This window comes from Rhagoletis zephyria, unplaced genomic scaffold, assembly GCF_001687245.7.
Source record: "Rhagoletis zephyria isolate East Lansing unplaced genomic scaffold, Rhagoletis_zephyria_1.1 Rzeph_scaffold_12057, whole genome shotgun sequence".
NCBI classification, from domain to species: Eukaryota; Metazoa; Arthropoda; class Insecta; order Diptera; family Tephritidae; genus Rhagoletis; species Rhagoletis zephyria.
The window spans coordinates 1-15,358 of NW_016169131.1; the positions used below are offsets into that span (position 1 = coordinate 1).

Sequence of the window (15,358 nt, forward strand, 5' to 3'; positions counted from 1 at the left end):
ATACTAATGCATGAAAATCCTAACCTCAAAAAAATCACCCGTTAGAATCTCGTTTTGCAAACTTTACTAACTTAAAAAGATAAAATTTATTAAAAGCGCATTTTCAATACCTATTCAATCTTTTAAACCAAAAAACTTTAAAAAACATTTGGTACCCATATTCTAACCTACATTGTACTGACCTTTTTAAATAAATTTTTCGTATGTATCTTTAAAACTTCCAAGTCCTTTAAAAAAAGCCTGACGTCATGAAAAACTAAAAACGCAGTTTTACTATACTTGGACCATTCTTTCGTATGTTTTGAGTTTTTTTTTTGCTTTTGTCGCACGGTGTAATAAATGCGAGTACATATTTCCTTTATGTACATATGTATATTCATGTGTGCGTATGTGTATATTCGTGCGCATTGATTTTTTTACGTTTTTGCTTTCATCTCACTATCAGCGTTCTGAGCTTTTCATAATAATTACATAGCTTTTAGTCATATATCTCCCACTTTATAGCTAAATCGTTCAGTAGTTGGCGGGTTGAGATAATCTCAAAGTGATTTTCTGAGCTGGCGAAAAAGTATTGCGCAGTTAGGGAAAAATATTAATATTTTTGCAATAAAAATTTGCTAAACTAAAAATAATCGAATGCACAAAAGTTTTATGTAGTACATATATAAACAGACAACGTTTAGCAATTTGAAGTAATTCGGAACGGTACGTGATCGTGGTACAATTGAAGGTAAATACATATTTGAAGAAGTAAGTACATACTTAAGTAGTGCTGTGTATTTGTATGAGGGACACGTCACTTAAGCAGAAGCACAGTTCAATTGCAATTCAGGTGCAATTTTAGAAGCGTATGGAAGCATAAACAAATGAAATTCATTGACAGTGAAAATAACTCCTAAATTTCTATAACTACTCCATTTTTACAGCACAAAAATCTCGTAGACGCACTGTTTCACGTCCACAGTCAATAAGAATTAAAATGCATCAAACGCGAAGCCAACGCCATTCTCCAGCCTTACCACTTCTGGCATTCGCTTACTTATGCCTAGCCGGCAGCGTATGCAGTAGGAACGCAGTCTTTAGTTATAGTGCGTCGAGATTCGGAGATGTGAGCATTGTAAGAAGCGAAAGTAAGCAATGAGTTACGCAATTAGAAAATTCTATAAAATTTTTTCCACGATTCTAATTGCTTTTCATGCTAACTGTATATTTCTACGGCAAATTTCAGGAGTCTGGCAGTGTGACCGCGTCAGATGCCCGCAAGATACAGAACAGTGTGTGGTGACCAAATCCATTTCGCCACAAGATCCCGAAACGGTAATGCGGAGAAATTTATGTTTGTCAAAAAATGGTGATAAACTTGTTGATAGACGCTTTAAGGAAGAAGCTAGTCCATATGGAAATAATGATATTTTAATTGTAAGTACGAAAGACGGTAGCCAGTACTCGAGCACATATATGCAGAACTTGTATGACATAGAGAATGTTGAGGAAAATCTGCAATTCATGGATAGGGTTGATAGAAATGTCACAGAAAACTTGGAAAGAGCTGCAGAATTAATGAGGCACAATATGGCAGAATTACAAAGACAAATTGAGAATGCTTTCAGGCATCTGCCCTTTTTCGGGTAATAAATCTGTATGTAAGCAACGGCGTTGTAATGAATGTGAATAGAGTCAATGGAATTTACAAAAAAAAAAACTAACAACAAAAAACAGTAAAGCAGCCAACCAAGCTTGAAAAAAAAAATAAGTAAATCTATAACAAAATGCTATGTACGAATCTTTGGAATTAACATGAAAATAAATGATAACATATTTCATCCGAAAAAGTTGTTGTTTTATATAAGTATTTGATACTCTAACTAACAAGCTTTGTATGTAAGTATGACGTGTATGTCTTGATTTGCCCTGCAGCGGGGTCGGTGACAGTTGTGGCTTTCGTACTAGTTACATTACTAGTTCCAATAGCATATTATGATCCAGGTAGTAAGGCATCGAACTATTGGTGAAAAATTTCGGTTTTAATTTTAAACTTTTTGGACTACATATATGACCAAACTAAATTTAGTTTCAAATACAAACCTGCCAAGTTTAAAAAAAAGAGAACACCGTTCGGTTTAAATGTTAAACCCAAAGATTTTCTATTTCGTTTGCTTCACGTTACAGTTCACGAAAGCTTTTCATAATTAAGAATAAAAAAAATCTTCAACGTCATGTTTCGTCTGATGGGGATTGAACCCGGACAGCTACAGCCATGCATGTAAATGTGCTTTGAATCAACACCACATTTCGCTGTGTTGATGCTGTCAGTTCATAAGATTGGCTCTCTCTCTCTCTCTCTCTCTCATTTTTTATTTCGGTTTAGATTTTAAACAAAATTTTCAATATTTTTGAAACCTTGAAACCAGAATTCAAACATTTTGGTTTGATATTTAAACTTTTTGGTTTTAATTTTAAACCACTCATAGCAAAACATCATTTTCTCGGCTGCTGGACTAAAATTTAAACCAGAATATATTAAAATGTATAACCAATAATAAAATTTCAAACAACGCCACTCTGTAGGTTGTGAAAAGTTTGTACGACCGATCACAGGATGGTGTTGGCTAGACAATGAGTTCAGCACAATCAAAAATTCCACATAACGCCACTCTATAAACAGAGTTGCCGTTTCAATACAATTGTATAATTTTTAATACTTGTTTTCTAAATCGTAAGATTTGATACTTTGATACTTTTTTATTCACATTCCCATTTTGATACTTTTGGCTGGTAGAAATTAATTTTTCAAAACTACGAATAATATTACTTGTTTAAAGACAAATAGCTTTTTCTTGTAATTTAAAGTTTTAAAATTCTAACTAACCCCCCTAACTTTCAAATTTTCCTTATATACTATATATAAAATAGTACTCTCAAATGCCAGCTTAATAGGGTCGAGCCCCCCCTAAATTTCATTCTGGCTACGCCTATAAGAACAAGTATGTGAGAGTTTCAAACTATCCCATTGCTCAACTAATTTTAACACAACGCTGTCTAGTGAAAGCCACCGGTTTGAGATATGTCCAAGATTTTGTGGGGTTTTTGCCGAACAGTAGTCCTGGAATTCCTTCAGTTAATATATCCTGTTTGGACTCTGAGAGAAGATGCTATATATGTTGCGGCACAGTGTCTCAATGCTTTTCGGCAAATTTTTATAAAGCGTAGCTTGTGCAAAGGTCAGGTGAGTGGCGTGTGCACTTTATATAATATAAATCGGTTTCTGCACTTAATAATGTTTTCAGCCCGCCCAAGTCTCCAGCAACTTTGTTATCGATTTTGCTATCGATTTTGTTGTCGATATATTTATCAATTTTGTTGTCGATATTTTTATGGATTTTGTCATCAGTATTTATATCGGTTTTATTATCGATTTTGTTATCGACTTTGTAAAGGATTTTTTGATAGATTTTGTAATCGTTTTAGTTATCGATTTTTTTGTCGATATTTTTATCGATTTTGTTATCGATATTATTATAAATTTTTTACCGATGTTTTCTATCGATATTATTATCACTTTTGTTATCGATATTTTTTTTTTCTTAGTGTGGGCTCTCGTTTTTGACTGTGATATGCTCTTAACCATACGACGTATTCTACGTTTAAATTTAGCGGCTGTATCTCTGATACAGCCTGCAGACCAAGACGAAGGCGCTGGACTGTTCTTTTTTTTTGAGTGGTTTTCGGTTCGGCTTGGTCATTTCAAAATAAAAACGGTTCGCTTCGTGGTTCGGTTCGAAGCCCGAAAAAAGTTACAATTCGGGTCAAAAACCGGTTCTGTTCAAAACCAGTTTGCAGCACTGAGTATTACTATTTGTAAATAGTGTAAACTTAAAAAGTTGAAGTCGAAAGGGTCCAAAAATGGCCCGGTTTGAGCCTGATGCCTGCTCACAGGCATGCATATACATACAGTCATGTGAAAAATAGTGCGGACAGGACACTTTTCACAGTTTCTTTTGTTTCTTTGATGTCATATATTTTTTTTATAAAAATACAGCTCATTATCTAACAAAACCCAATTTCAAAGTTTGTAGAAAAATAAGAATAATTCAACATAATTTTACAAAAAAAAACTGTTTACTAAGAATTTCTAAAAAAAGTAAGGTCTTATAGTCCAATAAATTCTAGATTAAGAAAGTGCACGTTTCGAGCGGCTAGGAGTTCGCGATTGATATTTTTTTGTGGTGGTATTATTTTTTTTCCTTACAAAAAAAAGTCGAGCAGACTTTGTATGGAAGAAAATGCGTGCCATCGTCAAGAAAAAGATTATCAAAAGCAAAGCTCCTTGAAACTTTCATCCTCTTAAGCTAGAATTGAGTGGGCTATAAAACTGCTTACCTCGATTTTTTCCGAAGATGCCTAGTAAAAAGTTTTTTTGTTGTAAAATTTGGTTGAACTTTTCTACACTGTTTGAAATTTTGATTTATTCATGTGGGAGTTTTTTTTGATAATGAACTGCATTTGGATAAAAAAAAATATAACCCAGCTGGTCAAAGTGTCATATCGCTATTATTTTTCACATGACTGTGTGCACATAATTACATACATAGGTATCAACAGTGTTAATATTCTTGCTGGCGCTGCTGTTACTATTTCAGCTGTTGTTGCTGCTGCAAAATTGCTTTTAAAATTGTTTTCCAGGCAGCAATTTTCAACTTGGCATTATTCTTCTGTTTTTTTTTTTTTTGGCTGCAGCTACATGCTTTCCAGCTCGCCATTGCCATTTGAAAATTGTTGCAACTCATTGTTTCGCCGGTAATTTCCTCCTCTCATCCACACAGCCATGCGCACCGAACCGAGTACATGCATACACATAAAATCACACAAATGTCTGGAAATGCAAATTCAGTCAGCAGCCAGCAGGCAAAGTTCAGCGTCCAGTCGCAGCTCGACTCGGCTGTCAAACTCCCACTCGTTTTAGTCGAAATAGACGAAAATTACCCGTTTTTGGCCTGAGGACGAGTAGTGGCCAGCGAGTAGTGGGTAGCGAGTGCAGCGACTCTTCAGCAACGGCCTAGTCACTGGGCTTCAGCGACGGTCGCTCAACCTGTCCGAGTGACTTTGACTTTGATGTTCTATTTGATTTGTTGCACACTTGTTGTTGTTTTGTCTTTCGTCGGTTAGTTTATTGTTGTTATTGTAGCTGTAGCTGTAATTGCCTCAGCGCATGGCTGAGCTATCCCTTCTATTTTCCTCTATTTGACTGGATTTTCACTTAGATTTCCACGTCAATGTTTTATGTCATGTTGCTGATGTTCTTCGCCTGTTGCTGTTATTTTGGTTGCTGTATCTTGTTGCATGTTGCTTGCCATTGCTGCTAGCTGTTTGCTGTACGATTCGCCTTCTTTTTTGTATTTGCTGCCCGTTGTCACTGTTGACGTTTTGTAGACAGCGACAACTGCTCCAACTGACAGCTACAATTGCACGTGCTGCACGCGAAGAGCGATGACCAGATGAACGGACATACAAACATAGTTCAGACGGAATCTTGGTAGAGGAGTTTAAAAAGGTATTCCTGCATCAAACGGCGGCGCACATTTTTGCCCTTGCCAGAGAAAGGATAAGAACTTCTGAAATTTGGATTTTAAACTTTATTTTGGTTTGCACGTGGAAAATTAAGAGATACTGAGGAAGATTCTCTGAATTTGCCGAGGTTGCGAATATTATCGGGAGTGTCGGGAAAGGAGTTTGGTCCCGTCCCGCTCGCAAAATTTTCAAAGAACTTCCCGATACCATCCCGGCCATTTTAAAATCAGTACCGTGTGTCCCGCGGGTCCCGATATTCTGCGCCAATCTCTAGTGGGAATATTTTCCCAGGAATATTGCAGAAGTTGCAAAGAGGAGGAAGAAACAGTCGGGCACTTCTTGTGTCGCCGCCGAACTTTGGCAAATATGTTATAGGTAGGCACTCATTTATATCTCTTACGGAATTATCCGGAGTAGGAATAAAGCCAGTCCTATGCTTTATAAGAGCTTCAAAATGGGTCCATGAATAACAGTAACTCAGGTTCCCGTGTTTCGCAGGTGTATCGCGATGGATCAGAGTTAGCTATTTGAACTGCTGCCGCACCAACCTAACCAAACCTATAGAAGGTAATCGATTGGCGCACATATCTGCATAATTGCCCTTTTATACATACTATGTACATAGTAGCGTGAAAAATGAAAAAGAAAATATTATATATAAAAAGGTAAACATGTTTTCTTTAAACCCCTTTACGGCAAAACCATACTTCTAAGGTATAGAGAAATATATATCACTAGCAGACCCGGCGAACTTCGTCCCGCCCAAAATTATTATTATTATTTTTTATTGAAACACCATTTCTCCAACAATTCGCGGTCACGTTTTTTATGCTAATATGGTTTGGTGGTTTTTCAGAATGACGATATGCGCTTTTGTACTTCAAACGACGATATGTATTTACTGTTATCGATATTATTTTCTTTATGGTACTATCTAACGAATGGTTCTGGTTAAATTTATTGATATTCGGTCTACGGATGCGAAAATAGTATGTCTTTATGATTATCAATATATTTTTCTATACACACTTTTGTGTATGTATATTTGTCGAAGATTGACATTAGATAATATCGATAGCTTTGTTGGTACATATTATTAAAGACAAACGATTGTTCGCCATTTTTCGAAACTCAATTTGCAAGTTATACGAAAAATGGCAATTTGAAAAAATCTCGTTACCTATATTCAAATCATTTTTGATATTTTTTCTACAGCAACAGTTACTGTTAGTCAGTCGGAAAAAACTCGAGCATGTGGAACCGACTGTCTTGGCAATGAAAATACATCACCCGCTATGCCAGTAAGACTATACAAAAAAACGGTATATTATGCATAGGTAGGCTATACATCGAGAATCAGTAAAAACCTCTGTCAACTCTTACCCTTTTAACTCCGTCATCGGAGATCAAAGCCACCTAGCGCTGACGAAGAGCTCGAGTTGCTTAGTGAGGCCCGCGACACTCCATTCTGGATATAGTAGCAGGTAAAACTGTTCAGTCCAATTTGAAAAAGATTCCCGACGGCATTAACCACTGTTTTATATGCCCCCACACATCAACTCATCTAACATCCCTTTCCCTATGAAAAAAAACCGTTAAATCTGGCCTTTTCCTAAGCCTGCCATAAGGTGAGAATGGGGACAGCATGCACTCGATTCACTGACTTAGAAAGAGTTTAGTAACCTCCAACAAAAAACAAATTTGTTTTTTATTTTTTTTCCTTTTATTTTTAACTAATTTTCTGGAAAATTATCCAGTATTTAGATATCAAATTAATAATAATGTTTTGGTGCCATTTCCAATAAAATAAATACTGAGAATTTTTATATTCTGGTATTTAGTTGAAAAGTCGGTTTGTTCGATTGTAGATACCCGGTTTAAAAAGCAAGATTTCAAAAAAAGAACGCCTAAATTATCCAAAAAACCGTTTTCGAGACCCGAGTCAATCGCTTTAATACATATGCACTGTTTTTGTGCATATTTTCGATATCGACGTCGACTTATTTATCGAAAAGTTATCGATAATTTTATTAGGTATCACAAAATTTCAGTGTAAATTTTACTCTACCAAACTCTTAAGTATTCCCCCTAAAAAAATACTTCGTTTTTGTAAAATTTCGTCCAGATATCCACACAAAGTTATGCACACCGCTATGTCAAGTTTGTTGTCTAAGTCTTTTGTTATGTCATTGAATTACACGATTTTCTGCGCACATTCCAATTCCACAAGCATTTTTGACCCACAAAATGTGTAAATCTGGTTTTCCGACAACACTGACATAACGAATTACAAACGCAAGCGTATGCAACAAATTGTGGCATATGTGTAAATGAAAAACAGCAATAGCAGCAACTTGAAATAAACTTAAATCAACAGCGTGCAACATTAAGCATTGAGTACTCTAAACTAGTTCGCATTGGAAAAACACAGCAACAACGATATACACACACTTACATATATTCATATGTTTAGTTACATGTATGTGTGTGTATGTGTATGTATGTATGTCGCACGGTCAGCAGGCCGATGGCGTTGGATTTTCATTTTCTGACACATAATTCCACATTCACCAGCCACCCGGGCAACCGGGCAACCGGGGATTCGGGCAGCCGGGTGGCCAGCAACTGTATAGCAACCACACCACAAATCGAGTTGCTAGCTGCTGCGGGCGCTGAGTTGGCGGGCAGTTGCACGCTGCAAGAATGCCAAAGGAAAATGCACAATGGAAAGCGAGGAATTGCTGGAGTATTTACAATTGTTCAAAAAAGGTAGCAACAACAACAATACGAAACAAAATAGCAAGCAATTGCCTTCCTTCGTTCGTTAACACATGACTGCGTTTGTGTGTGGATAAGTAAGTATGTGCACGTTTAGAAGCTGCGTTGGTTGGAAAATGTTTGCCCAGAGAAAACTGTGCTTAATTGCAATCGAAGTTTGTGGGCAGCCAGGCAGGCAGGCAGTCACAGCGAAGCTAGTGAACGAGACAACAAAAATATTTAGACATACTTTTTTGCACATGCCTACATACATTCGTAGGAAAGTATGTGCTGTGTGAAAAGCCATGTAGCACGGTGGCGTTTCGGCGCTTACATACCGCACAGAGGTGCTAATGACTGAAGACGGGAAAGAGAAAAAAAAGATTTCAAGAAAAGTGGCAGCTGCAAATTTGTAATGAAAGCCTGCAGCAAAAACGTTCTTAACCCAGTGATACCTTCATATATGTATCCATACACGTTTGCTTGTGCATTATGCTGTCGCGCATTTGCTTCTTCGCATTCATAGCTCGCATTCGCTCATCGCTTTGTTGTTGCATACTTATTTATAGCGATTCTTTTTTTGTTATTACGTTACAGCTACAAAGTGTGCTAGAGGCCAATAATTGTGCCATTAACACAATTTAATGTAAATTGCGAAATTTCACTGCTGCGGCCTTTGCGCCACTCTGACTGTTGGTGGGTTGGCTGCTCTTAATGACATTTGTAAGCGTTTATCTATTTGCTTACAACTATATACTTAAGCAATTATGTGCTTGTATTTATTTACATGTGGCTTTGGGTGCGTAATTATCAGCTGCTATTATTTTGAGTGAGCTTTACTTGGTTACGGCAATTACAAATCAAATCGCAATGCTAGGCGCTATGCGTAAGTTTTGTTAGTTTACGCGTGAAAAATTTTTGGGAAATTAAAAACGAATTTTTTCACAAAGCCAGAGTATACGAAACCCTGCATTTGCGTGCGTATGACCTCAATATGCACATTTTCTGCAATTCGAATATAAAACAAAATAATATTATGTAAGAATGAGTGTTAGACCTATTATGTTAATTCAGTTAATAGTAGGCTTATTTTTTTAAATACCTTGGAAAGTAAAAATAAGACTGAGCAGGGTAAATAATCTCAATTTTGTATAAAAATGATTTATTTTGATAGTTGCGCAATGTTGAAGAGCTTTTTGTTAGTATGTAAGAAACTCTGAGTTTTGAAATATCAGATACATTAAATCTAAATAAAACTTTGAAAAAATAACCAAAGGGATGTCGAGTCTAAAGAGAATGGTATGTAGGTCTTCTGCATACCCAAAATTTTTATAAAAACTAAAAACAAAAAAAATACCTTTGGTAAAATTTTTTTTTATAACATTTCAAATTATTACTTTTTAATTTTTTTTTTGTTTTAGGTGAACCCTACAATTATTTTTAACAAGTTTTTATTAAGAAACTTTTATTAGCTGGAACAGGAGAATCGGTCTTCTACAAAATTGACACAATTTCTGCTCTTTGCACTAAAAAATTTGATACAAACAAATAAAAATTCGAAAATTGTCTCAACTAGTCTCTTGCAAATTTTATTAGCTTTCATAAAAAAAAAATTATCAAATTGGTTGAGAAATGAAGGCTCCAGTGAATTATGAACATTAAATCTCATTTATTGACCACTGTGCGTCGGTACTAGAGAGTTGTACGAGAACTTAGACGGGCTCTTGAGCTGTCCTTTCCCTGGGACTTTTTAAAAAGTAACAGAAGATCTTTCAGGTCGCAGTGTTAAGTGAACTAAATATCAAGCGATAACTTTTTTATAAAAAAAAAATATTTTATTTTATTATATGCTCATAATCGGCCACAGGTTATAGATATTGACCGATTTGATCATTTTGTTTTAAGGAAATCTGATGAAACTTAGTAGAGATTTGTATAGACCGATTTGTGAATTTTTAATTGTGAAGATCAAATTTTTAAGTGCATAGAATAGATAATGTTGCAATTATGAAGAAAATTGATTATCTTGTTTCTGTTTATGAAAGTAGCTTAATTCAAAAATAGTTGAAACAATTACTGATTTCCATCAAAATGTTAAACACTGCACGAGAAAAGTTTTTAAGGTTACAAAAAATTTAGTTAAATTTTTTTTGCTGGCACCATGTAGGCATTTTCTTCTACATACGTAAAGTGTGCTCGAAATATCAGCAAAAAAAAAGTATTTAAAAAACAACGCTTTTTTATTAACTACTTGAAACTACCATTTTATTATACCAAGGCTTAATGGGCTATAAAACATCATAACTAAAATTTTTCGAAAAATTAAGTAAAAAAAATCTATTTAGGTGATCTTTCCTTTATATGCTGCAAATTTTCTTAACAAACTCATTTAATATCGGTGGCCTTGAAGCGATTATTAAGAGTATATTTGAATAAAGACCACGCAACACGTATTCTCCACGTCCAGTCAAATTTGGTTCACATCTCATATACATATATTTATATGTACATACTGTCAATCAATAAAGTTAAGGTACAGAGGGGTTTTTGCACGACGGGCAAATATTTTTTATATATTTTTTTTTTCGCAAATTGTTTATAAAAACTAGGTTAATTCCACAATAAAAAACCCAGGAATCGGAGTTCCAAACCTTGTACAAAATTAAAAAAAAAAACTCAAAACTTTCATTTAAATATTGCATTTTTTAATTACATTATTTAGAAAAAATGAGTCCAATCAATTTTAGTACAATACCTGAGATACCTGAGGTAGCTAGGCAATGCAATTGATTTTTGGCAGATTTTTTTGTTGAACGTGTCGCTCATTTTCTCCATATGGGCGAATCTGAGAAATAGTCAACCAAAATCACAAAAAATGCATGCAATTCGAGTTCTCTCCTTTTTTGTGTAATCAAAGGCATAGTACAACATATTCTTATTTCATATTTCTTTTCACATTTATTTGAGAAATCTGATTTGCCCCTCTTACTTCTTGAAAGAAAGTACTAAACAGCATTGGTTTTAAACACTATATCTCTTAATAAAATACAACAATAACGCTTTAACAAAAGCAATTTTTTCAAAGAGTAACTTCGGTAACGTAACGTCACGAACGCATATATACAATTGTTTTAAAGTTAATCCAACTTTTAGTTTGTTTTCGAATCACATCTTGTAAACTTCATTATTTTCTCTTTAAAATATTTTTGTAGATGGTGCTCTCCATGCCTGATAATTTGCGCAAATCGGTTGACTTTAATGGTCACATCAAAATCGCGTCCTTTTTTAGTAACGTCCGAACATAAATTTCTAAGGCAAATGCACCGACGTTAACTCAAATTCAAATTTCCATTATTTTGTTCTCATAAGTATTGCTGCAAACCTTCCCTTATAACACAAAAAATTGTTAACTTATAAAAGAATCGTCCGAACGTAACCTCCGCAATGCTAGGATTTGCTCAAATAAAAAAATGATCGAACATTATTTTCTTCTTTAGGCAAACAAGCCAAATCATACTAAAATCTATTAGTCTCAGGCAACGAAAAAGTATCTCGCCATCGCCGCTGAACTAACTGTCTGATCGACTTTCAATACGTCTACAATAAATCAATCAATCACATCATCAATCTTCATCATCACTCAAGATTTGTGACCCATTTAAAAGAAAAGAAAATATCGTTAAATTAAAACTAATCAATATAACAATCTTGTTAACCCTTTTTTCTTTTTTTAAAAAGCCAACAAAGCTTAGCGAGCTAATTAGTGTATCTACATATGTATCTATTTTGAAATGTATATACATACAATGTATGTTTGTGGTTGAAACCATTTGATGCGCTTTACAATATCACAACTTGGTTACAATGTTAGTAGGCTTGCGCATCGCTGCACCATTAACCCAATTTTCGTTGAGTTCCAAAAAAAAAAACAAATTTCACTGGATATATTTTAATTATAACAGCAGCGTCTAGGTAGAGTACCTGCGGCGCACTTAACTGCTTTTAGGGGCACCGAAACGGTATTTTCTAACAAGCAGCACCGCTTGCGGCTTGACAGTCGCTCCATGTGACTACTGTAGTTAACAAATTAGTAAGTGAATGAAGCTGCTAAATGGTCATCATGTTAAGGTGTTTAAAACTAGAGCGGAATTATATTATTGTCTTAATTTTGTGAATAGGTTTTGGCTACATGTCGTTCTTGTGCTCTTCAATGCTGTGTGTGTGTGTGTGTGTGTGTGTGAGCGGTGTGAAGTGCGTATCAAACGACTTAAGCAGCGAACTCGACTATATTATTTGACGAAGTAAAAGCCAATAATATAAATATGTATGTACGTATGTACATATGTATCATGTGAATTACTTTATACTAAATAGGTGTAAAAATTAGCACTTTTTACTAGTGGTCTTAGTTCTGATGTGCCTGTAAGCTTGCTGTAGCTATGCTATGAGGGTAATACTAGGTTCACATATAAGAAGATTATCCTCATTTTCGAGCTTAACTTCCTAATCTGTAATTAGAAAAAGAGATTAGCCATTTACAATTCTTCCCTTGGTAATCTGTAATTATAAAATAATCTCAGATTAAACCGATAACATTTCGGTGTCCATCCTCGTTTTATCGATTGTTTTTGCGAAGAAGGGGAGAAATGCCAAATGTAAAAGTAAACAAAAATTGACGCTAGCAAGGAAAAGAGGGTTTTAAAGGTATTTTTTAATAAAATGTTATGTTAAAATATATCTATATTGCTTAAGATAGCAGAAAAACGTAATCACGGTGGCACAGAGAAGAAACATAACTTTTCCTTGAGATGTGAGAATAACAAGCACAACAAATTTGACGGCTAATAATCTGAGATTTGTCTGTGTAAACGGGGTGATTAAAAAACGAGCTTTGATTGAGGTAATATTGATATGTGAACATAGTTTAAAAGTGTCGATGTTGCTGAAAATATCGATAAGGGAATTGATCAGTAAATCGATAACTTTATTTGGAGCTATAACAAAATAAATTAACTGCAATTAAAAAATAGTAGTATACCGATAACGATGACTAAACTGCTATTGATTACAAGAATGAAAATAATATCGATAAACGCAACGATGTTGACACCGATAGCAATAGCGACAGCGATAACGATAATAATAAGTACGATATCAATAAGAATACAAAAAATTAATCGATAAATATGTTTTCGTTATTTACAGTGTGATTCAATATTTTCTTTCTTTTCTGCGAAAACTATCAGTAAAGATTATTTCATATGTATTCAAACCACGTACATATGTAAGTGCTAAGCATGCATTCATACATTCTTTATAATAAACAAAAAAAAAATCATGAAACCCGTTTCGATTTGCTCAAATGTTATTATGCTCAAATAAATATAAAATAGCTATGAAAACCACACTGCTGCGATGAATTCCACCACCAACTTAAAAAAAAAATTATTTATTTTATTTTGAATATTTTTGTTCATAAAAGTGAAATACATCCGCATTTGTATATTTCATTGCTCATTTATTTCATGTATGTGTTTTTTATCTTATTCATCACATCACTCATTTTGACATCAAACACCAAACATCACCAACAACCCAACAAATCCATCAATATTCACTGGCTTATTGCGCACCATACCAACAACCACCACATCAAATGATGTAACGCTTAATAAAACAATTCGTGTCAATTGAAAATACTTAAAAAAAAAACAACGCTTCATTTGTTAAATAAATACACATCAAATCATTAAAACGAAAACTTTTTAAAATTTTCAATTTAAAAATTATGTTACTAAAAATCGCAATTAATTGGCCAACTTGGCTTGAAACAAATAACAATTAATTCAAAAACTAAAAATTTTTCATTGTTACCAAAAAAAAAACGAATAATTTTTAAAATATTCAAAACGAATTTGTTACTACGAAAACCAAATTGCAAATCCTAAACTTAAAAAAATATTTAATTTCATTTGTATAAACACTCATGCTTGCACTTTTATAAAAAAAATCATCAATCAAACCATCATCATCACCACCACCACCGCCACCACACAATCATCAATAAAATTGTGCATAAATATTTATATGTGTTTGTGTGTTTGTTTATATTTTCATATTTTGGGTACCACCAACCAACTCCTGGCAAAATGCTTTTGGTTCAATGGTCGCGCGCGTCTGCACAACACAAAACTAAAAATTACAAAAATAAAAAATTACAAAAAAAAATTAAATAAACTGAAAATAAAATAAAATGGTGTTTGCTTCATTGCCTTTGTTGGATTTTTGTTTTTTTTTTGTATTTAACGGTGTTTGCAAAAAAAAAAATAAAATAATTCTGTATAAAAAATAACCGCGCATGCATTGCTGTATTATAAATAATTATTCGAAAAAAAAATCAAAATTTAAAACGCAACGCACAGATCGTGTTGCCTTGGTCACCGCTGCACCACCGAGCTACACACGTATGTATCACTATTTTCCAGCACATTTATCAGCGCACCCGTTTTGTTTTTACCCACAACCCCCACCACCACCGCCACCACCAATTCCACCGCCAACGTTGACACAATTGCCCTCACCACCGACACTCAAACAATTGGGCAATTCCCTATCGTCAATGACACAAGCACACATCGCACAGACACTCCGGTATCCAGGTAAGGTTTGTATTGGATTTTGTTTTTTATTACATCCAATATTATACAACTTTATACAAGTAATGTATATGAGCCGTTTACTTTCAAAATAGCATAAGTCATTTCCGCCTCTTGTACTTAAACGGTTTGTTACTTCTAACTGAATGCATCTGTTAATTATTCTACCGCCATAGACTAATGAAAAATTGTGGTACATTTGGATAATGAAGTTTAGCACACAAAAGACGGGTTTAGATACAGGTAAATAGTTACAGAAGTCAAACGGTGTGAAATAACTTATGTCAATCTCAAAATAAACGGCTCATATATGTATATGTACATATGTCGAACATATGTATTGTGATAAATGTAATCGGAGCAAAAAAAACTAAAAA

At 34.3% G+C, this 15,358-nt stretch overlaps 1 protein-coding gene across 4 annotated transcripts; it reads left to right on the forward strand.

Annotated features, from left to right (window-relative positions):
- The first annotated feature begins 492 nt into the window (after nt 1–492).
- On the forward strand, nt 493–14,987 carry LOC108377417 (uncharacterized). 4 transcript variants are annotated; one of them, XM_017633684.1, is made up of 4 exons: nt 493–730; nt 927–1,130; nt 1,229–1,419; nt 14,748–14,987. In XM_017633684.1, exons 2-4 carry the CDS (start codon nt 980–982, stop codon nt 14,889–14,891), a joined length of 486 nt encoding a protein of 161 aa, XP_017489173.1. In that variant the 5' UTR covers nt 493–730; nt 927–979; the 3' UTR covers nt 14,892–14,987. The 4 variants fall into 4 exon arrangements, with proteins under 4 accessions (XP_017489173.1, XP_017489174.1, XP_017489171.1 ...); XM_017633685.1 differs by lacking the exon at nt 14,748–14,987 and adding an exon at nt 11,862–11,921; XM_017633682.1 differs by lacking the exon at nt 14,748–14,987 and having other exon boundaries at nt 1,229–1,715.
- The last annotated feature ends 371 nt before the right edge of the window (nt 14,988–15,358 follow it).

Bases quoted from the DNA above. Each gene is read 5' to 3' on its own strand.
- LOC108377417 (XM_017633682.1), top strand. From the start codon at position 980: ATGCATCAAACGCGAAGCCAACGCCATTCTCCAGCCTTACCACTTCTG. The intron at 1,131-1,228 runs GTAAGCAATGAG...GGCAAATTTCAG, and splicing joins GAGCATTGTAAGAAGCGAAA to GAGTCTGGCAGTGTGACCGC.